A 23998-nucleotide genomic window follows, 5' to 3' on the forward strand; every position below is an offset into this window, starting at 1 on the left:
GACAAGGAGAGAGCACTGGCAGTTTTAACTTTCATTATGATTATTCAGATGGAACAGAGTCTCGAGTTTTCCCCTCCATGCAGATGCTCTCAGATTAAATTGGCGTTTTCCATCTTCCCAGAAAATAACGATTTTAATGAAATGATCTTGATTCCAAACAACTTTCATAAAATAAAATTTTACAGCAGTACTGGGATGGTATGTTAACAGTGAGGAAAAGAAAAGTAAGGCTAAATGTTTAAAAAAATTAAAAGCAGAGAAAATTAGTCTGCTTAGATTTTAATAATTAGGTTTTAATAATAATACAGCCACAGCCAATCTTCTCCCCTTTGATCCCAAATGACTGTTTTCATCTATTCCTTGATCCTTAATAACAGGCTTCTCCTTTCTCTTAGAGATCCCCCAAGGATTTTCTGTTGGGTAATCAGTTGATCTCAGGTAGTCAGAGAATCATGTCTTGTTTGTATCAGGCAAGACCATGTTCAGAGGCCATCCTGGGAGTTTAATGAAGGTGACCAGGGAAGGAAATCAAATCCATGTACTGACCTGGCAAGATGATATGATAGAGTTCTGTGTCCACACTACCATTTTCTTGCACTGTAAAGTCAGCCTTTTTAGTAGGGTGTTACCATAATTCTGAAAATAATCCAAAAGTTGGGTCTATCCTCAATACTTTTTTGACATCAGGGATGGACATAAGGTTGATAAAGAATCTGAGGGACATTCTCAGCAAAGGTCATTCTGGTTCTTCCAGAAAGACATTTAAAAGCTCTTCAATCAGGATGGAGTGTGAGCATGTGAGACATTTGCTTTCACAGTCAAATGTTTCCCTTTGTATTTCATGTTAACTGTACAGTAAACATGAGTTGGATATTTTTGGATACATTTGTGTAAAACTTACACAATTATCCTCCCCCTACTTTTAACAGTTGAATTTGTAGAAGGCTCTTTTTTTGAACCTACATGATAGATTTTACACATAAGAAATTTGTTCAGAGTTCTGTGAAGCCTGTGACTCTGGCTTGTGATGACTTCTGGCTACGTGAGAGAAAGAAGAGGAAGATGACTTCAGTGTCCACCCTTCCTCACATATGAGGTAAACCACCATACACAGATTTTCGTTTGCCTTTGGTTTTTACGATTTTAAAAGGCAGAGGATATAGTTATATCACATTGTACTTTCAGACCCCCTAGCAGTGCTGAACAGCACCAAGATGCTCTAATTACAGCATCACTATTTTTGGAGATAATTTGTATTTCAGGAGATAATGCCCCAATCTACATTCTATTTATTGATTTGTATTTTCAAATGAGAGGGCCTATCTGAAATAGAGTACATTTTTTAAAAAGTTTAAGTTTTCTGACCTGGATGGTATTGATTACAATCAGCAAAAATAAATCAGTGAGCTGGCTGCATCAGTGCGAACCACAGTGCCAACGAAGGGCCCCATTTTCCTATATTAGCCGTGCCTAATAACACTACTTACCTTGCCTGGAATCTTAGCATACGGCTGTCGTGTCTTACAAAATAATACTCTTTAAATATTACCACATCCTAAACAGAGTGATAGAGATTGCAGCCAACTGCCAGGGAGCAGGTCAGTGCTTTTCAAAGTGTCATCAAGTGGATTGCATTGGAATCACCAGGATGCATATTAAAATGCGTATCACTTGACCTCATGCCAGACTCACCAAGGAAGGAATTACTGGGGCATGCCCAGGGAGTTGCATTTCACATCAAGTTCCAAAGTTGATTTTAACTCATCCCAAAAGGAGAACTTCTCTAGTTGGACTGTTCACACGAATAATTGATGGACAATTGTGTATGACTTATTTCCCTCTGTAACTGCCCAGGAGAGTTCCAAGACATCAGTGGTTTTCAAACTGTGTAGGCATAAGGAAAATCTAGGGACCAATTGGAAATGATGTTCTCACTCCACCCTCAGAGATCCTGACTCAGTAAATCTGGTATGCAACCCAAGAGTAATATTTTTTAACCATCTCCCCAGACAGGTCTGATGGTCCAGGTCCCACACGTAGAGCAACACTGACTCTGAAAATTCATGGCCATTTTAAAATTCTGCACTTAAATTTCCCTCTCTGGTTTGTAAACTCCTTACCCAGTTCATTGAAATGACCCAAGCTTTGCTTGTTAAACTGAAACTAGGTATTGTAAGAACAGTCATAGAGCCATTAGTGGGAGCTTGTTTCCTGGAATTGTTTGGCAACCAGCTCTCTTGTTTTGGTGGGATAAGAGACACAGGTAACTCACGCTAAAAGAAGACACAAAGTGTTCCCTTGGGTCCTCTATCTTAACTGCCAAGGGGAACTGGAAAGACTCAGAGCGGACCCTTTTCTTCTGTAATAAAGATAAGACTAAAGGCCAGATGAAATGATGCAAATGAATCCTCAATAGGTACCAGAAAGTTTTTTGTTTTGTTTTGTTTTGTTTTGTTTTTGCTAATATGAGACATCAATTAAAGGTAAGAAAAAAACAGGTAGAATAAAAATGAGTTAAAAAAAACATAGTTTCAAACATTTCGTTGAAGGTCCACCAATAAAGTTAATATAATTATTTCAGATTCTAAGTGTTTATCATACTTCTTCATGTATATCTTCTAATTTTTAATGGCTTAGGACTAGGAGACTAATTTTTGAATAACGACTCGCCATTTCTTGAACACTCAAGCAGAGGGACTGCTGGTTTTCCATTTTAGGAAACCGTGTTCTGTGGTCACCGAAAGACAAACTGCTGGGAGGTGATCTAAGCATTTCAAACTGATAACAAAGCAATTAATTTTTCTTGGAAGGTTTACGAGTCTTTTACTGATTTGACAATACACAGGCAAGTATTTCTCTCTATCTCAATTTGTTCTTAAATATGGACACAATTCTATATATGGCAATAGTTACTTATAGCCCAGAAGCAAGGGAGAATCTTTGATCCTAAGTAAGAAAGTTCACAGAATAAGGAAACCAGAAAAAGAAACTTTGGGGATCCAATAAACTCCTTGGGTATGTCTTCTGTGGCCAGAGACTAAGATGTGTCTTTATTAGAGGCAAGAATTAGGCAAGGGGTGGGAGCATGATATTTATATAATGTTTTTGAAACAAAGGAGAGGCTCTGAACTTGGACTTCTACAATCAGCTTGTTACCCACATGACCTCACTTGCTATCCACCCGCACCCACATGACTGGATGATGAGAGGCATCCAGAAGGTCCCGTCACTGCCTCCTACAGACTGTGAAGGTGATCATATCTGTTCTAATCATGAGAGTCTTTGATCTTTATTCAGTTTACTGAATCCCTCTGTTCAAACATATTATTTAGCCCCAATAAAGCACCAAAATTTGCTTAATATTTTTATTTTGTGAAAAAAAAATTTAGGTCCCTTAAACAAAAGGACAATTGCTGTGGCATATCTGGTGTCACAGTGAAAAAAGAGAGCCTGCAACATTCATCAAATGTTAAGAGTGCCGAGTAACAGCAAATCTGTGGATCCTGCAAGTTAGCTCTTGAACAAGAAAGACTTATTAAGAAAGGATACAATCTAAGCTGAGAACAATTAAACAAGTGCATTTAAATTAAGGCAAAAAACTATGGCACCTAATGGATTCACAAAAATTCACAAAATGTTAGGATTTTGCTATTTCACTAATAACTTCCATAAGATAGAAAGGATGAACCTAGATGTTTTTACTGCTTTAGTGAGGATCACTTCTGTGGGACCATAGGCAGTAATGGTGCAGTACTGTGGTTGTCAAACTTTGGCATATAGTAGGGTTGCTTGGGAAGTTGTTTAAAAAAACAAAAAAACCCAAAGCCCAGATGTTCTGACCCTGGAGATTCTGACTCAGTCCTGAGTTGAAGCTTAGGCATCCGTACTAAGCTCTCTAGTGAGTCAGATACAAACTGAAGGTGAGGACATTGGTGCACCGGGAAGATCTCCGGCTCTCTGGAGTCAGGACGGCCAGGATTTCAAACCTAGCTCTACCATTTATTAGCCGTGTGATAGGAGCAAGTTACTCACATCCTGAGGCCCCAGTGTCTTCATTTGCATATTTATCTCAAATGTCAAAGAACTATCTCATTCTGTGATTTTGTTTGAGCAGGCAGAGAGCTAGATATGAGCAGAGAGAGAGGGACAGACCAAACGGCAGAAATTGGGCAGAAAGGAGGGCCATGGGCCAAATGTAGGAAACCCTACATCATGTAAGTACCAGGGGTCCCCAGGCAGAGGAAAAAAAGCAGGAATCTCTGGGCTGATAAGTGGTCACACCTTTGGGGGTGATGAGTGGCCCAGAGGCCAACAAAGAAAGGTGAGAAAAGGCAGGAATCTCCAGTGTCCGAATGTAACCTTTTGCTCATTATGCCCTCATTTCAATAAAATTAGCCTTGCAGATCAGAAGTACCCGTCATGCACTGAAGCCATGACACTTCTGATCCAGACTAAATAAGGACAAAAATCCCTCCTCCCTTTGGGAAGGTGGAGTTGGGATGAAAATCAGGAAATATGACCCCAGACCCTTCCCTCCCAAATGAATATTCCACCCATTCATTTCTACACCCTGTGTAACCAACTTGCCGAAGAAACAAAGAAACTCAGGACAGCCGCCCACCTGAGCCTGCCCGCTCTCCCCTTGAGAGTGTACCGTCCATCCTTTAATAGATCCTCACTTTACTTTTTAAACCTCTACATCTTGTTTCTGAATTCTTTCTGGGACGGGACAAGAACCTGGAACACTGGTTACATCCACCAGCAACAATCTCAGAGAACTAATAATTCAGCACATAGTCTGCTATTATTTTTTTCTGCTTTTCTTTCTTCCAGTTTTATTGAGAAATAAATGTTCAGTTCATCATCTTGTCAGTGCTTTGTTCCCATGCCAAAGGCCAGTTTCACAGAGATCTTTGAGAATAAGCACCTGGTTAGAGGAGGCAATTTCCTAAGGGTGGCAACGCAATGCTGTTGGGAAGACATGGGCTTTATTTTATTTCAATTTTTAAAAAAAAAATTACTTTATTGAGTTATAGTCAGTTTACAATGTTGTGTCAGTTTCAACACGGGCTTTAGAGATAAGAGAACTGCATTTAAATTCTGCTTTGTCACCTCCTTGGTACTTCCTTGGATAGGTGACAGCTTTCTTGGATTAATTTCTCATCTGCAAAGTAGCAATAAGTCATACTGCAGAGTTTTGTGAGATTAAATAGGGTCATAAAAGTTAGATGTGGCTAGTGGCTGCCAACTAGTAGGTTTCTAATAACAGGAAAACTTCCTTTCTGTTTTCATGGCAATACTCCATTTTCAAAAGCTGCTAATCAGATTGCTGTGCGTGCGTGTGTGTGTGTGTGTGTGTGTGTGTGTTTATATGGGTTGGGTCACCCCAAGGTTTCTTTTTTTTTTTTTTTAACATTTTTTATTGATTTATAATCATTTTACAATGTTGTGTCAAATTCCAGTGTACAGCACAATTTTTCAGTTATACATGAACATATATATATTCATTGTCACATTTTTTTCTCTGTGAGCTACCATAAGATCTTGTGTATATTTCCCTGTGCTACACAGTGTAATCTTGTTCATTCTACAATTTTGAAATCCTGTCTATCCCAAGGTTTCTGAATATACCATGTGATTCAGATACGTCTGAAAACTGAATCTATTCCAAAGTCACATTGAATCCTGAGGACTGGTGACTTCCTGAGTGAAATCAGTACAGGCAAGGTGAAGCTTTAAAAAAAAAAGACTTGACATGATTGAAAGAAATTTAAAAAGAAGGAAAGAAGTCAGTCAGATACTTGAACTCATGCCAGTGAGTGAACTCACTAGTGGCTGGTATTGTAAAAGAAAATAAGAGGCTGACAAATAAATTGCTTCTGTTTCCAGAACCTTCAGTATATCCCCAGGACAAAATCAATTTTAAAAGGCTTTTTCCCTTGAAAGAAAGGAAATGGCCCATAGGGCAGAGGCTTAACTTGATTCAACTAATCTGAGTAGCTGTCAAACTCAGGACCAGTTAACACTCTTTCAAAAGTGTGTGTTTGTTAATCATGGGAAACCTAAATTTCTGGCGCATCGATATTCCCTCCAGTTGTCCCCACTTTATAGAAACCTCTTGCTTTTTGTGGGATCACGTTTCTTAGGAAAAATAAAAAATAGTAAAGGGACATAACTGACTTTGGGAAAGCAAAATGCAAGCATCTGTTTCCAACTGCCTTTGCCTTATACAGATATATAACAGAGTCATTAATATCAACCACAGATTCATTGTTTTGGAAGTTGGGAACAAGCAGCTTTTACACTGGGTAGCCTGAACCAAGCATGAAAATGCTTTTCTTCCTTATGAAAGAGTCTATGAAAATTAACAAGGAACCTTTACATAGAATGAGACTAACATTTCTGTTGGGTGCTTCTTAATACTCAGCAATGTCAGAGTGTCGGCCTGTTCTTTGCAGGTGTTATTTGGTTCGAGGTTAATTTGTTTAAATGCATTGTTTTTCCTCTAAAAAACTACCAAACTGTAGTAGTTTCGCAAAAGGATTCAATAAGCTATTTCACCAAATGTTACGCTCTTCTGTTGTCTTGACCCTAAATCAGTTCTGTGAACCGAGGGCCCCGAGTCTGACCCTGCGCAACCCATCCCCCAGTGCTCTCCAGGGTATTTCAAAACTGATTAGCTGAAGGGCAACGGATGGCTTATTGAGTAAGTCACATTTTTTTTTCCAGAGAAATTGACTTGAAATATCCAGTGCAACCTGCCAAGTGCCGCCTTTGTTTATAAAGCCACTTCCCGCTGACTTCATACAGGATAGCTCCTCCTTGGAAACCTTGAAGTTTGCCTGGTCTCAGATGGTGCATTCCAAACCCAGCACAACCTTGCTGTAAATTCTGCCTTTCCTGACTCGTTACTGCAGCTTCATAGGAAAAGCCTAGCCAGTTCCAGTGTTCTCTCAATGAAATATTTTTTTTTAAGATTCTGAACTCACTCTTCACTAACTACCTCACTCTTCATATAATGTCAACTACTTGGGGTTTTAATTTTCAGGTATAGATATTGTCTTCTTGGTGTTTTCTTAAAGAGTTATTTATTCAGAGTAGGTGATGACCAACTTAAGATTCTGAATGGGTATACATGGGACGTGATTGTTGTAAAAAGGAACACATCTTTGAGGCACTAAAGAACCTCAAAATGCTTTGAGCGTCACAGCTGAATGATTCATTTGCAACAACTGAATGATTTAATTGCAGCTAATTATTGGTTACAGGGGGGCAGAACCACATCTTGTTAAGCAAAGCCATAGTCTAGATGGGAAAATAGGTAAAATACCAGTTTCTTTATCCCCAACTGTTTTTGCTCTCTGGAAAGCTGGTTGGTTCATACGTACATGAGCACATTTTTGGTAAGAGACTAAGCAGGCAGCTTGGGGCTCTTGGGCACTGGCGGGTGGGTCAGTGGTGAGCACATTCACATGTCAGCACAGGCAAATTTGGATTATTTTCCTTAGAGGCTTCTCAGAGTTTTGAAAGAAACTAGGAGATCTTCTTAAAAAACAATGTTAAACACTTAGAATCATATTTCTAATAAAACAGAACTCAAACTATTAAATTTTGATAAAGTTTCAGAACGAAAAACCAACAGAACTTACATCTGATGACATAATTTTGGAAATTCATGACGGTTTGCTGCCTTACTGATTCACTGTTTTAAAAAGTGGAGGTTTTTTTTCTCCCCACGATAGAAAGAGAACATCTTCATTGTAACTGCATTTAGAAGACCCTTCTGGAAAAAGATTACTGTCTTATTTTTCACTGTGGAAGCGGTGCTTCTCTTTCCTTACCATAAAAGTAAACATCCTCACTTATAATTATAAGTTGAACACTTGGAAGTGTCAAAAAACAAAATTAATCCAAGGTCCCATCAGCTTTTAGTCAGGGCCATTACTTGAGATTATACTAGGTCTGATATTGCATCTTTTTTTTTTTTTTTGTAATGACTATATTTTAAGTATCTTTTCATGCTTGCTATTAAATATTTTATAAAATATGAATGTTAACGCCTGCATAACAGTCCAACACTTGTTTGTATCATTGAACACTGACTCATTCCCCTGCTGTGGCACATCTGGATTGGTTCTGGTTTTTGCTGCTATAAATACCACTACAGCAAGCATGTTTGTACAACGTGTGTGTCTCTGGTTGTTTTCCTAGAGTGCCATCTTACTTTGTGAGAAGTCCTCAGGAATCTGCCATTAATTCAGACACCTTCCCTCTGTCACTGCCTTCCTTTAGGGGCTCTGGAAATACTTAAGGATCTTAGCCATATGCAACGAAACTGATCCTCTCTCTTCTGATTCTTGAATCCCAGTTCTCTGTGGCCAAAGGATTAAAAATAACCTTCTTTCCAAAGCATTTCCCATTTAGTTGTCTCCCTCTGAAGGCATGGAAACAGGAAGAGAGAGGTGGTAGCCATCCACACCATGAAAGGAAAGGAACAGAGCAGAGGAATGAATTCTGATGGACAGAACGGATGTTCCCTTGACCACACTTCCTGGGGACACAGTAGGATTCAAAGGCAAACTGGTCACATTTTTATTTATTATGGTTTAAAGTTTCCAAGCCTCCTATACTGATGCCATGAATCCAGCTTTAAGAATTACTGGATTACTTACAGTGGGTTAAGTACCCACTGGAGACAAGCACTGCTTAAAAGCGTTACCAGACCCTACTTAGGAATAAGGTGTGGCTGCATTTAAATCATTCTACGTCAAAATAAAGTGCGGTGGGAGGGGGAGCCAAGATGGTCAAGTAGAAGGACTCATAGTTCGCCCTTGCCCTCAAACCCACCAAGAATTACATCTGCAAACCCACTGAATCGCACAGAACACCTACTGCACTCTGGCAGAGTGTCTCTTGCTTCAAAATATAGAAGGATTCTCACAAAATCCAGTAAGAGAAAAAAAAAAAAAAAAAGAAAGAAAGAAAGAAAGAAAGAAAATCAGCGTGGGACGCGTCCTGCGGGTAGGGAGTGGCAAAGGAAGAAAGGCCCCTTCATGCTGGGACGCCCCCTCTCCAGCCAGGGGGTCGGTGGAGACAGAAGCGGAGCCTCCGAGCTCGGAGGAGAAAGTGGCAGCTGCCTGGCAGACGGAACTGAGGGAAACTGGCACGGAGGGTCCCTGCGACCCCCAGCCCTAGGTGCGAGCCGGCCGGGACAAGCCCGGACTGGCTGCTGGAGATCGGTGATGAGCCCGGGGAGAGGGCTGGGGCCCACTGCCCAGAGGCAGCCTCGGGGGACTGGAGGGTGGTGTGAGCTCTGGGGGGGCGGGGGTGAGCAACAGAACAGCCCGGGACCCCCATTACAAAGCACCGCTGCGGGTGGTGGGTGCACCGCAGCCTTGCCCTCGCGGCTGGCGCCACCCACGGTCGTGTGTTCTCCCGAGAAGAGCGGTGGGGCCGCTGCGCTGGGTCCTAACGCCTGACTTCGGCAGATCTGCGCTCGTGCGCCCTGGGGCCCAGAACCAGGGGCACACCAGAGCAGGTGGCTGACATTCCCACAGCTAAGGCGGGGGCAAAGGCAGTGTCAACAAAAAGTACTTTGTAAGCCCACCTAACAAGTGACAGACAGCACCGCAGAGGGCACTTCCCAGCGGACACCAGTGGAGGTACACTCAGCGACTCTCCTTCCCAGCCCTGTCCACCACACACCATAGCTCAGAAGTGGGTCTAGAAGCCTCTATTCCAGCAACAGGGGAGCAGACCCGGCCCCTGTCAAGGCTGTGACAAGCACAGAACAAAAAAGGAGGCCCTACTCAACAACCATCAGGGCAGGCTCTGATGACACCAACCACATCAGCCACGCCCCCAGTCAAAGGGATACCAGCCAACACACACGGAAGGAAGATGTGGCAACCATCCACGCTAAGAACAGCCCTCACAACAAAACTATCAGACGCACAGCCTCCACAGGAACGCCCCCACTTTAAATAAAAACAAATGAGCCAAACAAAAGAGCAGCCCTTCAAGACCACAGTAGGTAACTGACACTCCTAAATCACAGAGCCAGAGGGACACAAGCAAGGTGAAGAAGCAGGGGAACCGCTGCCAGTGAAGAGAGCAAGAGGAGTCCACAGAAGGAACTACAGTGAGACAGACCCCGACAGCCTGCTAGCCATGACTCAAAAAGGGGGCGGTGGAAGCACCGAAGGGCGTAAGAGGGACTGGGAACAGAGACCTGTGACTAGAGGCATGTCTGCTATGTGACGTAAACAAGCCCATTTGGGATGCATAACTGCACAAAGCGGCTTGAAGAGGGATCTGACAGTCTCTTCTAGATTTTGGTTTTATCCCACATTAGCCTTCTTTTTTTTTTCCCTTAAGAACCATTAGTTACAAAGCAGACAGTAGAGGGTACAGATAAGCACACCTGCCTTGGAACCAGACTAGGGAGGTGGGTGGGGTCTGACAGTCTGCCATTTACTAGGTGGGTGACCTTTGGGAAGCTAATGCTTCTGGTCTCATTTTTCCCATCTGTAAGATTTGGATATTAATAATTCTTACTTCACGGTGTTGTTGCAAAAATCAATGAGGGAAGGCATGAAAAACCCTTTAAATAGTGTCTGTCATGTACTAAGTACCAGTAACTGTTGGCTAGTATTATGTGTCCCACTGCTGAGTTAGCCCATGAGATACGGGAGAGGCTTTTGTGATTCTCTTGCTGATGATTTATAACCAAAATCTCATCCTGATGCCAGGATCAACCAGTCTATAATGTGCCAAGCTATCAGATACCCACTTCCATTAGATGTTAGCATTCCTAAACCCTGGAAAGGAGACTTTGTAAAAAAAAGCCTTATTTAAATCTTCCTTTTGTCAACCTTATGTGATCTTGTATATCCCACAAGGGGACTATAAACCAGACATGTACATTTTAAACTTAATTCCCATGGCAATCCTGGGAGGTCATTGTTGTTTCTACTTTAAACATTGCAAGCTGGAGCTTAAGAGGAATAAAGTGAGACCAAAGACTATATTGCCTTGGAATTGATGAATTAAGACATGAGAGGATATGCATATTTGGTGGGTGGGAGTGAGAGGGTTTGGTACCCCAATGCTCATTCGCACATATAATGTTTCATTTTCAATGTTTCTCCCTTAGAAGACATTATGGGATATTCAATATCTTGTAAAAACCTTTAATGATAAAGAATATGAAAACGAATATATATATATATATATATGCATGACTGGGACATTACGCTGTACACCAGAAATGGACACATTGTAACTGATGATGCTTCAATAAAAAAAGACGACGACATTATGGGCTAATGGAAATATAATGGGATAAATTTGACACAACATTGTAAAATGACTATAACTCAATAAAAAAATGTTAATAAATAAATAAATGTATCTAAAAAAATAAAAAGAAAAGCAAAAAAAAAAAAAAAAAAGAAACGTAATGGGATAATAGAAATATCCAGTTACCATAGATAAAGTACGTAACGTGGGAGAGTATAGACAACTGGATGTATTGCGTGGCTACTTAGATCTGCCAGATCTGTCTAAGGTGATATGACATAATATAATATGTAATAGGCTATCCAAAAATTTGGAGGAAAACTACCCTAAATATAGAAGAAAATTAAGGAAGTGTTGGGGGATTTTTTTTTAATTTTGGGGGGAGATAATTAGGTTTCTGTTTATTTATTTATTTTAATGGTGGTATTGGGGATTTTTCCAGGACCTCGAGCACGCTAAGCATATACCCCCCCACCCCTCTTAGGGAAGAGTTTGGATGAACCTGTGATAGATTTCAAGCCTGAAGAGTCCACTGTGGGAATTTTAGCATTTTGACTCTTACTCATTAATTTCCAGAATATAGATTCTCTGCTCACCTGCCCTGGACGGAACCTAAGCTCTCATTCCCCTCTTTTGGGAAAACACTACAGATTTCTGCGAGCAGGCGGTTGATCTCTCATTCTGTCTCTTCTCCTCTATCTGTCTAGATATCCTGGCCCCCACCTGCAGCCTAGGGCCACATGGGAGCACTGTGGCGTGTCGCCTGCACTCAGGCTCTTCCCATAGAGCGTACCTTGCTGTTGAGGATCTGGAAGACCCTCTGCTGCAGTGTCTGGCCAGCCTTGGGCCTCACAAGGATGTAAATGACTTTCAGGTCAGGGCTGGTGCGAAGCAGCTTCTCCATCATCACTTTGCCCAGGAAGCCTGTGGCCCCAGTAATGAGAATGGACTTGCCGTTGTAGAAAGCTGAGATCATGGACATGATTCCTCCTTTTGTCTTTTACAGCTCCGGGAAGAGGTTCCTAAAAAGAAGGAGAAATAACAAGAGATTACGTTCTCAGAAGTTCTAAAATGCATTCATATTCAATGGTTTCTGGAATCTCCAGGAGTTTTGAATGCAGAGAAAGGTCAGACGGAGGGATGGCATCGTGGTTTATTGGCAAGACAATTCATTTCAATCAGTATTTATTGAGCTCACTCTACATGCCAGACTTTATGCCAGGAACAGTGGGCAAGAAATGTGAGACGTGGTTCCTGCTCTCAAGGAACTGCTTGCAGTCTCATGGAGGAGACAGACATCTAGAGACTATTAAGTATAATATGGTGATGCTAAGGCAAAGGAAACATGGAGGAGGGGATGCAGAGCAGAAACTGGGAATTTCAGGAAGGCCTCTGTAGGCAGCAAAACTTGAAAAAAGGTAAGCTTTGGGGTAAGGGTGATCCCAAAGAGCCAAAGCAAAGGCCGGAGGTATAGTGTAGGATGCTGTATGGGGGAAGCGAAAAGAACGCACTGTTATGAGAAGGTAAATGACACGAGCCCAAACCTGTGAAATCAAAGCTTCGAACAGCTCTCAAATTTTAAAACGATGATGTAATTAGTATTTCAGCTGCAGTTTTATTTACAGAAATTACTGGAGCAAATAACTTGGTTTCACTTGAACTAACTGGCCCTGGCCTAGCCAGCCACTTCTGAATCAGTGTCTTTCTCTTCCTTGAGCTGAAGACGGGTTGAGAGCGCCATCCCTTCCTTCATACGCGGCTGGCTCGTGAGGTTGAAACATTACCAGAGGCAAAAGGCAGGGAAGGCTGGACAAGTGAGGCCGCAGATCACAGGCTTCGGTAAGCCTGGACGTAGTACCAGGTGCCATCTAGTGCTTTTATGGTCCCCGTTTCCAGGGGCAAACCTGTAGTGGGAAGCCACAGGCAGCACTTCGATGCTGTGGCTTCCAAGAAAAAGCAGCAGATGGTGTAGAAATGCAACATGAAGTTTTTTTGTCTTTACATCTGGGCTCAAGATTGTTGATGGAAAGTAGTGGCTTTAACTCCAGTCAACTCCAGTGACTCCTGAATGAGCAATGACTTTTCACAGTCAGAATGTCTAAATTAGTTATAATTTCTAATTTATAAATGGAAGTCATAATTTATACTTTGAGCATCTTGAGTCTATGTTCTTGGGCAGAACTGCTTGCCTTTGGAGGGTTCATTCATTCATGGGTTTACTCAGCAAATACTTTTGTGCACCTGCCACGCCAGACTCTATGCTAAATTCTGAACATAAACAGTTGAGTAAGGCAAACAGCTCCTTGCTGTCACTCTAGCAGAGGAGGCCAGTGATACAAAGATAAGTAAATACATAGACAAGTTAATTATAGACTCTTACAAAGAAAAACACAGCAGGGATCAAAGACAAAAATCACACCCCATCATCAATGCCATTCACTTTAGGAAGCATGGGTTTCAAGTCACATGAGCGATATTAACTGAGTTCCTATTTAAGCCCCTTTTATTAAGTGTTGATGTGAGAAAAAGTATTTTGAAGGACACATTAGGACCTTGTGTCAAAGAGCAATGAAAGATATTTTTTGTCATGTTACATAACGTTGCTCATCTTAGAATCTAGCCGATGAATTTTTTCTCAAAAATTTAGCACATGGGAAACGTGTTGAATATTTTTGCCTCGCCTATCTTGAAGCCCGGAAAAGTGGTGTCACCCGGTTTGGAAGGCAGTATGGTTATCCTGGTTGGGTACACAGGTTTCTAAGCAAGACTGTCTGAAATCAAATCCCAGTCCTGCCATTTATTGGGGACCTGATCTCAGGCAAACTATGCTCTTCCTGCTGCAATATGTTCATCAGTAAAGCGATGTTAACTAAAGTATCCACTTAACAGCACTGTGTAAGAATTATGCGTGTGAATACATGTAAAACCCTTAAAAATATAATTTACCTATAGTATTGGCCATCAGTATAATCACTGGTTCCACATTTTTCTTTTTTTTAATTAAAAGTTCCTTCATATTTAAATTTTTTAAAATTTTTATTTTTTTGGGTGGGGGGGAAGGAGGCAATTAGGTTTATTTTCATTTGTTTATTTTTAACGGGGTACTGGGGATTGAACCCAGGACCTCGTGCATGCTAAGCACACACTTGACCACTGAACTATATCCTCCCCCTCCACATTTTTCATCTTAACAGTTTCTGGATTTTCCTTTTGGTATTTAAATGTTCTGTTTCGTGCATTTTTATACACCCTCTTTTGGAAGCAGGAGATGATTTATAACACAGTCATCCAGCCAAATAAAGTGTTTCTCCCAAATGCAACTCCGCTTGATGATAAATCTTGCCAATTCCTTTATAAATAAAATATTTTGGCACCTACTCCTTTAATATAGTATTAACCATAAGTGGGTGTGGTTGGCAGGAAAATACAGAAGGGAAACTGAGTCTGGAAAGGGTAACTTCCCAACGTCTTTTTCTGAAGATGTCCAATGTTTTAGTGGAGTCGGATTTTCTAGAAATGTAAATGTGCCGTTAAGAAGTTTTGGTCCAGACAGTTTTGCAACATGTGATGAAAAATTTAGAACAGGTTACATATCTCTAAAGAGCCTATTTCTTGTGGGACAAAGGAAAGCTTGATGTGTCCCCAGAGAATGGAATGTGCCTGCTCTGTCCAGAAGTCCAAGTACTCCTCCGACACAGCAAAAGCCACAGCAGGGTGTGCGGAATGCTCTCAGAGGGAAACAAAACATAAACCAGCATATATGGCTGGGACGTTGTGCTGTGCATCCGAAGCTGACACGTTGTAACTGACTATACTTCAATAAAAAATAAAAAAATGAAAAAAACCATAAACCAGTATGTCCTAGAACTCACCAATGGATTTTAAGAGCAGGTGGTAGGGGAGTTGTGGCCAGGACTCAAATCAAGGCAAGTGATTCTCAAACATGTCTAAGAGAATTCCTAATCCTCAGGTCAAAGCAGCAGCAGAGAGGTTTCCTCGAATTCTTGCATCCACTCTCAAGATGCGGTTGGTTCCTGGACCCAGAAACTCCTACACAAAATGTGGCCCTCGGAACCCAATTTCATGTGTTACAGCTTTGTAAAGTCTAGGCATTGTTAACCCTTAATACAAGTCACTAAAACTAAATTGTTTTAAAAACTGAAATAATTTCACACTCGGTCATGGAGGAGACGCAACTCTAGAAGGAGGAACCTGTTCAGAGCAGCTCGCTGAAGCACGGCCTGCCTTTCACATCTTCTCAGATTACTGGTGCAGACAGCAAAGGACAGTGTCCTGTCCCTCATGCTCACGATGTGGTTTGTGAGAAGCTGAAATCATTCTGACAATCTCTGAACCCTCCTGTATAATGCAGAATCTCTGATGCCTGAGTGAAAAAAAGGTGGGACCTGTGAGAGTCAGCCAATGTATTTTTCATGAATATCTATACGTGCCAGGCCCTGGGACTAGTAATAAACAGGCCTTATGAGACTTAGATTCCTCCTTTCTATCCGGGAGCATTTTTCCTCCTTCCGATCACCAGTATTCCATGCTCAGGAGTAGAAACAGAGAGTTTTTACTCTCCTTTTGCCAGCAATATGAGGCTGTTCTCATTTCTAGAACAAGTGTTAAAATATTGAGTCCTAACAATTGTGCTAAGTTAGGCATTTTTTCCCCCTAGGTTTAAGCATATGGGAACTTTACTTATTCTTTGAGTGTTTCTTCTGGAAAATTAAAAAAAAAAATTAAGATTCAAACATTTAAAGGAGACAATCCATATTCCATAGTCCTTTAGAGAAAAATATTTTTTAAAAGAAACGAGGTGCTCTGCCTCTCTGGACTCTTATTCTTGTCCGGGTTTCTTGGTCTTGCATTATTAACAGTTTGGGATGGATGTATCTGTCGTGGGGGCTGTTTAATAGCACCCTGGCCCCCACTCTCTAGACAGCAATAAGATCTCTCTCTTCCCCCAACCAGGTCTGACAACCCAAAATGTCTCTAGACTTTGCTAAACGTGATCGTGGGGAAAAATCGCCTCCCTCTTCAGAGAACCACTGTTTTAGGACCTTATTAAACTCTCATTTTATCATATCCAGCCCATCCTATTAAAAAGTCAAGATTCAGAGCTTAAATTTCTGCTTGTGAAGCTAAGTACAAATATCCTTCACTTCCACATCCTATTTTACCTTTATTGGATCATTCCTAACTAATTACGTTTACCCATGCAAATTACATGTGTGCAAATCTTGATGGAATTCAAAGTGGAGATGAAGGGAGATTTCTCCAGACAGAGATTCCCCATGTTTTATTTAACCAAATTTCTTTCAGTCTCTTTGCTATGAATTAGACTATTAACCCCACTTTTCATATAGATTGAGCCTTTCAGTTTCATCATCTAAACCTGTATAGGACACTGTGCTGCACACCAGAAATGGACACATTGTAACTAACTGTACGTCAATGGGAAAAAAAAACCCATATGGGAAAATTTAAAAAAGAATGGCAATCAGACCAGCATGAGATCAGCTGAGAAAAAGAAATTTAGTATTGGTTGCTGAATATTAATAATTCTGCAGACAATCAAATCAATCTCACCTATCAGCAATTCTGTTGCCTTTTTTAAAAATTTTATTTTATTGAGTTTTAGTCAGTTTACAATGTTGTGTCAATTTCCAGTGTAGAGCACAATTTTTCAGTCATACGTGAACATACGTATATTCATTGCCACATTCTTTTTCACTGTGAGCTACCACAAGATCCTGTATATATTTCCCTGTGGTACACAGTATAATCTTGTTTATCTATTCTATATATGCCTGTCAGTATCTGCAGATTTCGAACTCCCAGTCTGTCCGTTCCCATCCTCCTCTCTGCTGGCAACCGCACGTCTGTATTCTATGTCTGTGAGTCTGTTTCTGTTTTATATTTAAGTTCATTTGTCTTCATTTTTTTTTTTAAGATTCCACATATGAGTGATCTCATATGGTATTTTTCTTTCTCTTTCTGGCTTGCTTCACTTAGAATGTTGAGAGATAGCTCATGTGGACAAGTGGGGTTTTCATCGGCAGTGGGCACAATAATAGGGGCTGGTCTATTGAAAAGGGATCAATACTATTTTGTAAAACTCAGTAAATGAAAGTTGTTCTGCTCCATCAAAATTGAACACTGAAATTCTTTCAATAAGTGTGCTGAATTAAGAAAATGTACTTACGAAATAAAATTCTATGTAGAAAAGAAGACAAACTTGTAAAATCATCATGTCCACCACAAATCTCCTGGAAAGACTGCAGGGGGATGAGATAAATGGCAGTGATTGCATAACAGTGCGATGGCATGAAAGGTAGAGAGTTTTGCTTCCTGTCTGCCATTCCCCCTTCCACGATTTAAAAGGTCATTTAATAATAAATACTTAAAAAAGAAGTTATTAGAAGGTAATATAAGCTGGTATTTTTATAGTCTCTTCTTTTTCTGTGGGTGCTAGAAACATAAAGACATTTGCAGAACAAACTTCCTTAGTTTTGGATGTATTTACATTATTTTTAAAAGTGTGGTACAATGGACATTATACAATGTTCTGGACTGAGTTGTGTGCCCTCCAAATTCCTGTGCTGAAGCCGTGACCCCATGTGATGCTATGAAGAGATAAAGCATTTGAAAGGTATTTGAGGTTAAATGAGGTAAGGGTGAGGCCCTAATCCAATAGGACCGGTGTCCCAGTAAGAAGAGGAGGAGACACAGGGAACAGAACTCCAAAAGGCACCGAGGAAAGGCCATGTAGGGACACAATGAGAAGGCAGCTGTCTGCAAGCTAAGAAGAGAGCTCGTATCAGAAGCTGAGTTTACTGGCACCTTGATCATGGACTTCTGGCCTCCAGAACTGTGAGAAATAAATGTCTACTGCTTGAGCCACCCAGTCCGTGGTACATCCTTACAGCAGCCTGAACAGATCGAAGTGCACACAAACTCATGAACAGAGACATGCACAATTTTGGATAAGTGGGTAAAATAACTCTTGACAATAATTCGCATCAACCTTTCCAATTCCAGAGTAAGCCTTTGTAATGAAGCAAAGGTGTCTGTCCCATTTTCCCATCTTTGCAGCACAGAGTAGGCTATTGGTTCTGGGTTTTCACATTTTATGAAAATATGGACAGGTCTTTTATGATGAACTACAGAGACCTCATCAATCCAAGCCTTAACAAGCTTTGTATAAGTCACATACCTGTTTCTCAGTTGCTTAGGGGGAAAAAAGTTTTCCCCCAAGAACTTGTTTTATTGCGTTACTTTCCTGAGTATATTCCAAATTAGGCAATTCAGCAATGAACTTGGGTACCTTTCACTGTGAGTTTGTTATATAAGTTTTTCTGGGAGAACTTTTAAGTTCTTGATGGAGGAATATTAACCCCCCAGGGGTGCTGGGTGCAGGTCTCCCTAATTGAATTAGCGATGCCCCATGGTCAAGAGAAACCAATTTGGAAATAGTCCCAGCTGGGGAGGAATAGTCCAGGCTGGCTTAAGAAAACAAAATTTAGCAATAAACCTCCACACATCCTTCCTAGTTTGCTTCTGCTTTAGTTCATTTGTAAGTCTTCAAAAAAACAAAACAAAACAAAACAAAGCCTCTAAATTTAATGGAAATGAAAAAAAAAGATATGACCGAAACCCCTCACTTTATCATTAATTGATTAAATAGGTGTATTAAGTGCCTACTGCATGCTACACCCTGTTAGGTGTGGATAATTAATATGCAGTCTTGCTAAATGGCAAAGTGCTATCAAAAGGCATGGTATCATAATTATTGCTTCGAGGTCAGTCAAATATCAATCAGCATGGGATGGTGCTCATGCCCCTCCAAGTGGGCATGAGGCCCCTCATGCCCCTCCTTGGCTTCATGCAGGAAAGAATTCAAGAGTGAGTCATAGTAAAGGGAAAGCAAGTTTACTGAGGGACACTGCGATGTGGGCCATCTCAGAAGGCAACAGAGGCGGCTTAGGACTTACACATTTCATAGGCAGAATGCAGGGCCTCTTAAAAGGCAAGCGGCCCTGGGGTGCAGGGTGGTTAGTTCTTGTGGGCTTGGTAATTTCATATGCTAACAATGGGTTATTTCAGCTATTTTGGGGTAAGGGCTGGGATTTTAAGGAATTGGGCCACTGCCTACTTTTTGACCTTTTATAGTCAGCCTCAGAACTGTCCCGGCTCCTGTGGGTGTGCCATTTAGCATCCTCATATATTACAGTGAGCATAGAAAGAAGCTCAGAGTCTACTGGAAGTCAAGCTTCCGCCATCTTGGACTTAGTTCTAACCAGTTAACCTGTCCTCAAGTGCTGTGACATTCTTTTAATGGCTTTGTCCTGCCCCCCTCCCCTCCTGTCTCACAATCAGGAAAAGGATCCATGTACCATGATGGTAAAAGGCAAAGTCTGGCATAAATATACTATCTAAAAAATACAATATATAATATAAAATAATATGTATTTTTTCATATCCAACAGTATTAAACATTAAGGTGACTACAGGAAGGAGTGTTTACTTCTTTTGAGGGGGAAGAGTAAATCACCCCTGTACTGTGAAACTGGTTTTTGAAGAAGGAGTATGACGGGAGAAGCAGAAATTCAGAAGGTATCTAAGGTAGGGATGACGGTAAAGCAGAGGGATATGAGAAAGTCTGATGTGTGTTCTAAGTGCACACTAGCATGGCTGTAGGAGATAATTCCTAAAAAGATGTCAAGGCATCCTTGTCCAAAAGAATACAAGACAGCAGATGGTAGAAACTTCAATGCCCAAATGAAGAGTTAGGTCTTTGCAGGGACTGAAGATTTTGAACAAGGGCCTGATAATCAACAGGAGGAGCTGAGAATGGAGGGGAAACACAACAGAACGGAGTCTGTTTCAGTGGTACAGGTGAGAGATAGGGAGGAACTCAGCCGGGACAAAGCAGCAGTGGGTCTCACGCTGTAGAGGACATCAGATCCATCTGGGGTGTTTCCTTGTTCAAACTGCAGATTGGCCGCATTCTCTCCACCCTTCATCCCCTTCTGATTCAGTAGAACTGGATGAGGCTGTCCACTGACGATGCATGAAAAATATTAATATAACTAGAGGTGTACTAATGCCTAAGTGGGGGAGGTCTGGGTTTGAATTTTAGCTTTGCTATTTACCAGCCATGATTTTTAAGCAAGTGACTTTTAGACTTCACCATTGCTATTTCCTCATTTGTAAAATCGGAACAATTTTACTGAGAAGCTTTCATTTCAAAAAAGCTTTGGACAAAACCTAGCGCACTCTACTGTTGGGTCAATGAGGTCAGAATGGAAGGGATGGGTGTTGGAAAGAGTGCAAGGGCATTCTGGCTTTTCTCTTACTCACTAACCACATTCTCTCGAATATCTGTGCACGTGAGTTTTCTGCTGTACGAGAGTTGGAGTTCTTGAAGGGCAGAGGGCTTAGTCCTTATGTTGTGCTCCAGATATTGTAAGTGAATGAATACATTCTGTCAGATCTTGTCTCTGCTGCATTTGTGCTCATTATTGATTTCATTTCACACCCTTGAGCTCTGCGAGGGCAGGGACAGTGGCTTCTCTGTTTATCTCCACTGCCTGCTAAGCTCTACATGCTCAGTCAGTGTTATTTAAGTGATGAATAAATGAACAAATTGATGGATGAACGGATGTGTGGAGGAGGAAGTGCACACGAGTCATGGTTGGATGCTAAGCCAGGTTCTTGTCTCTGAAACCCTGGCCTCCGGCTCCGCCACACAAAATGCAAGACACTCTGCCTATCACGTTGAGACGCGCAGTCCCTGGGTGGCTGTGTGAGCCACCTGGCTTGGAACGTATTTCTGTGAAATCATTTGTATCAGTTTAGCACTGGAGTTCAAATTAGGCACCATTTCACATGGACGCTAATAGGAAGCTACCTCAAGTCATCTTTCTTTCCTGCTCAATGAAGAGGGCTTTAAAAAGTCCATTTAACGTGTTCACTGGCACTTTCCAGAATTCAGCATTTTGGGGGAAGAGAGTGACCGAAATGGTCACTATTGATTTTGTCTATCTTTATCAATTATGTGATCAAACATTTGATTTTTTTTTTAACTCAATCAGAGTTTAGAAGCTCTGGTAAAGAAAAGAACATACAGGAATACCTAAATTACATAGCAAATAGCAGACACGGCGACACCTACTATCTTTACAACAGCTACTTGATCTAAGTACGGAAACACATTCATTTATTCAACTGCTGATGACATGCATACGGTGTGCCAGGCATTGTGTAGGATGCTGGGGATACAAGGATGAACAGGACACCCACCTGTTCAGGATTAGGTGCTTTGTCTCTCATCGTGTGAGAGTTTTTACAGTAGAAGCTTTAACCACAGCCAGTGGCTTTAAGATCAGTGATACCCCTAGAAGACACCCAAAACTCAGGATGAATTTAGAGACCAATAGGATCCTGGAGTTTCTTTGGGGCTTGGACAGTTCCTAGAAATGAAATAAATGGGAATTGTACAATTCAGGCCCCCTCCAAGGTGAGTCCAGGTGTTTTGCCTACAAGTGATATAACATTCCAAGTCTGACATCATTCCACAGAGAAGGACCTAGTGACACCAGCATCGTCTGGCTTCCCCCACATCCACCCGCTGCATGACAGCACTGTGACAAACGCTATTCCCGGGTGCAACTGAGAGGCTAAAGGTCCTGCTGGGCCATGGCCAGAGTGTCTGTGGAAGTGGAACCCTGGCTCACAGCCTGCGATAACCTGCCCGTGGGGCCCAACTCCTTATCTGTAATAAACCACCCGCGAAGGCAGCCGGCTAGAAATCAAATTTTCAGGAAATCAAATTGCTACCTGTAGGGACAAAGTAGGAAGATAAGCAGCACCTTCTGTAACAGTTGTCCCCAAACAGCCAGGACTTGGTTAACAACTCCAGCTTCTCTAATTTTTGTCCCGCCTTCCAACTTAGCACTGACCAGAGGAAGCCAAATATGTACCACTCACCAGTCACACGGAATGTCCTGATTCTAGTTCGCCTGCCCACGGTTCCCACCCCCCCCCTAAAAGCCCCCAGGCAGGGCGAACCTGAAGCCTTCCCTTTCCCACTATAGAGCTTGCCTGCTTCTGCATCTGTGCCAAAACGCACGTGCCAGTGGCTGGCTGACTTCCCTTGCCGTGGGCTCCCCGTGCCAAATAAATAGTCCTTGTTTATCCTCATTTGGTTGGTCTTACTTATCTCGCCAGAACTGTTACAATCCTTTTCCAGATAAGGGAATTGACAGAGATAAACTTCTGAAGGAGGCCACACAAGTGGCTGGGTTCAAACCTGGCCATTCAGTTCAATCAAGTTACTCAATCAGTGGTGGAGTGCAGCATGCAGGAGGTCCTGGCTTCAATCCCCAGTCCCTCCACTAAAAAATAAATAAACCTCATTACCTCCTCAGAGTTAGCCCATCACCCAAATGTGGAAAAGACGAAAAGGCTCTTCCTCCACTGTTCTCTGCGAAGCCTAATTTGGACTTTGGGAGGACTTTTATCTTTCCTTAACAGGAAGTGGCTCCAGGGATGGGAGGGCATAGCTCTGCGGTGCAGCACATGCTTAGCATGAGCAAGGTCCAGGGTTCAATCCCTGGTACCTTCATTAAACATAGATAAATAAAGATAAGATTTTTTCTTTACCGCGACTTGAATGTACGAACAGGTCTAGAGCCCCACAGGTGAAGAGACTTGATCTGTTCGTAGGGGAAGGGTTCTCTGGCTGTGTTTGTCTCTGATTCAGGGGACCACATTGCTACCCAAGTCTGCTGCAACCAATGACTGAGTCAGGGCACTTCATTTACTGAATGTGGGCTTCTATGTAACTTTACCAGCATTTAAAAATAAGATGCTGGCTCCACGATGCAGATTTTCAGCCTGTGTATATTCAGTAATTTAGAGGGCTGGCTAAACTTACTAGCATAATAATATTCAGAGGTCAAGAAAGGGAGTTGGTTAAGGATAACAAAATCTTAAAGAACATTTAAAGGTTTTTTTGTTTTAGTTACTGCACTTTGTCATCTGGGTCCTTCAGTTCTAAATGAAGGAGAGGTGCCAAGGGAAAGGCTTCAAAACTCACATGAACTTCTCTCTCTAGTTCCACAGAAATCCTGAAGTTTTGTGTCAAAACCCGTGTGATTTTTTTGTGTGTGTGTTACATGAAAGGTGTTGTATTGAAATGGATGTACAAAAATATACCCAGAGGCGAAGGCCATGCTCAGCATTCAGGCTCAGCTCTCTTTCACTGTCACTGTGAAAGTGACACTTCCACTCGCTGATAAATTTGGGAGCTTGAGATTTGCAAAGGTTAACCACTATGTATAAAAATAGATAAAAAACAACATTTCTTCTGTATAACACAGGGAACTTATATTCAATATCTTGTAATAATGTTTAATGAAAATGAGGATATGATATTATATTATATTATATTATATTATATTATATTATATTATATTATATTATATTATATATATGCATGACTGGGCCATTATGCTGTACTCCAGAAATGGACAGATTGTAACTGACAATACTTCAATTAAAAAAAAGGAGAGAGAGGAAGGGGGGTTTCCTCACCACTCAGATGCATGCTCTGGGGCATCAGCAATTCTCCCAGGAATCAGCCCCTCCCTGGAGAACCAGAGGTACCTCCTCATGAATGAAAGGCAGG

The 23998-nt window shown here is 41.5% G+C and overlaps 1 protein-coding gene across 5 annotated transcripts in view; it reads right to left on the reverse strand.

The window, feature by feature from the left end:
- The window catches only part of FAR2 (fatty acyl-CoA reductase 2), a 123833-nt gene that overhangs the window by 29673 nt on the left and 70162 nt on the right, over positions 1-23998 (reverse strand). For 4 of the 5 annotated variants that reach the window (XM_032473402.1, XM_032473401.1, XM_014567168.2 and 1 more), the window contains exon 2: positions 12095-12323. In XM_032473402.1, coding sequence (XP_032329293.1) covers positions 12095-12283 — 189 coding nt within the window. In that variant the 5' untranslated portion in view covers positions 12284-12323. Of the gene's footprint in view, positions 1-12094; positions 12324-23998 lie in introns of those variants that run through there. The other variant, XM_032473403.1, reaches the window with a different exon arrangement.

Source organism: Camelus ferus, chromosome 34 (assembly GCF_009834535.1).
Source record: "Camelus ferus isolate YT-003-E chromosome 34, BCGSAC_Cfer_1.0, whole genome shotgun sequence".
In the NCBI taxonomy this organism is placed as follows: domain Eukaryota; kingdom Metazoa; phylum Chordata; class Mammalia; order Artiodactyla; family Camelidae; genus Camelus; species Camelus ferus.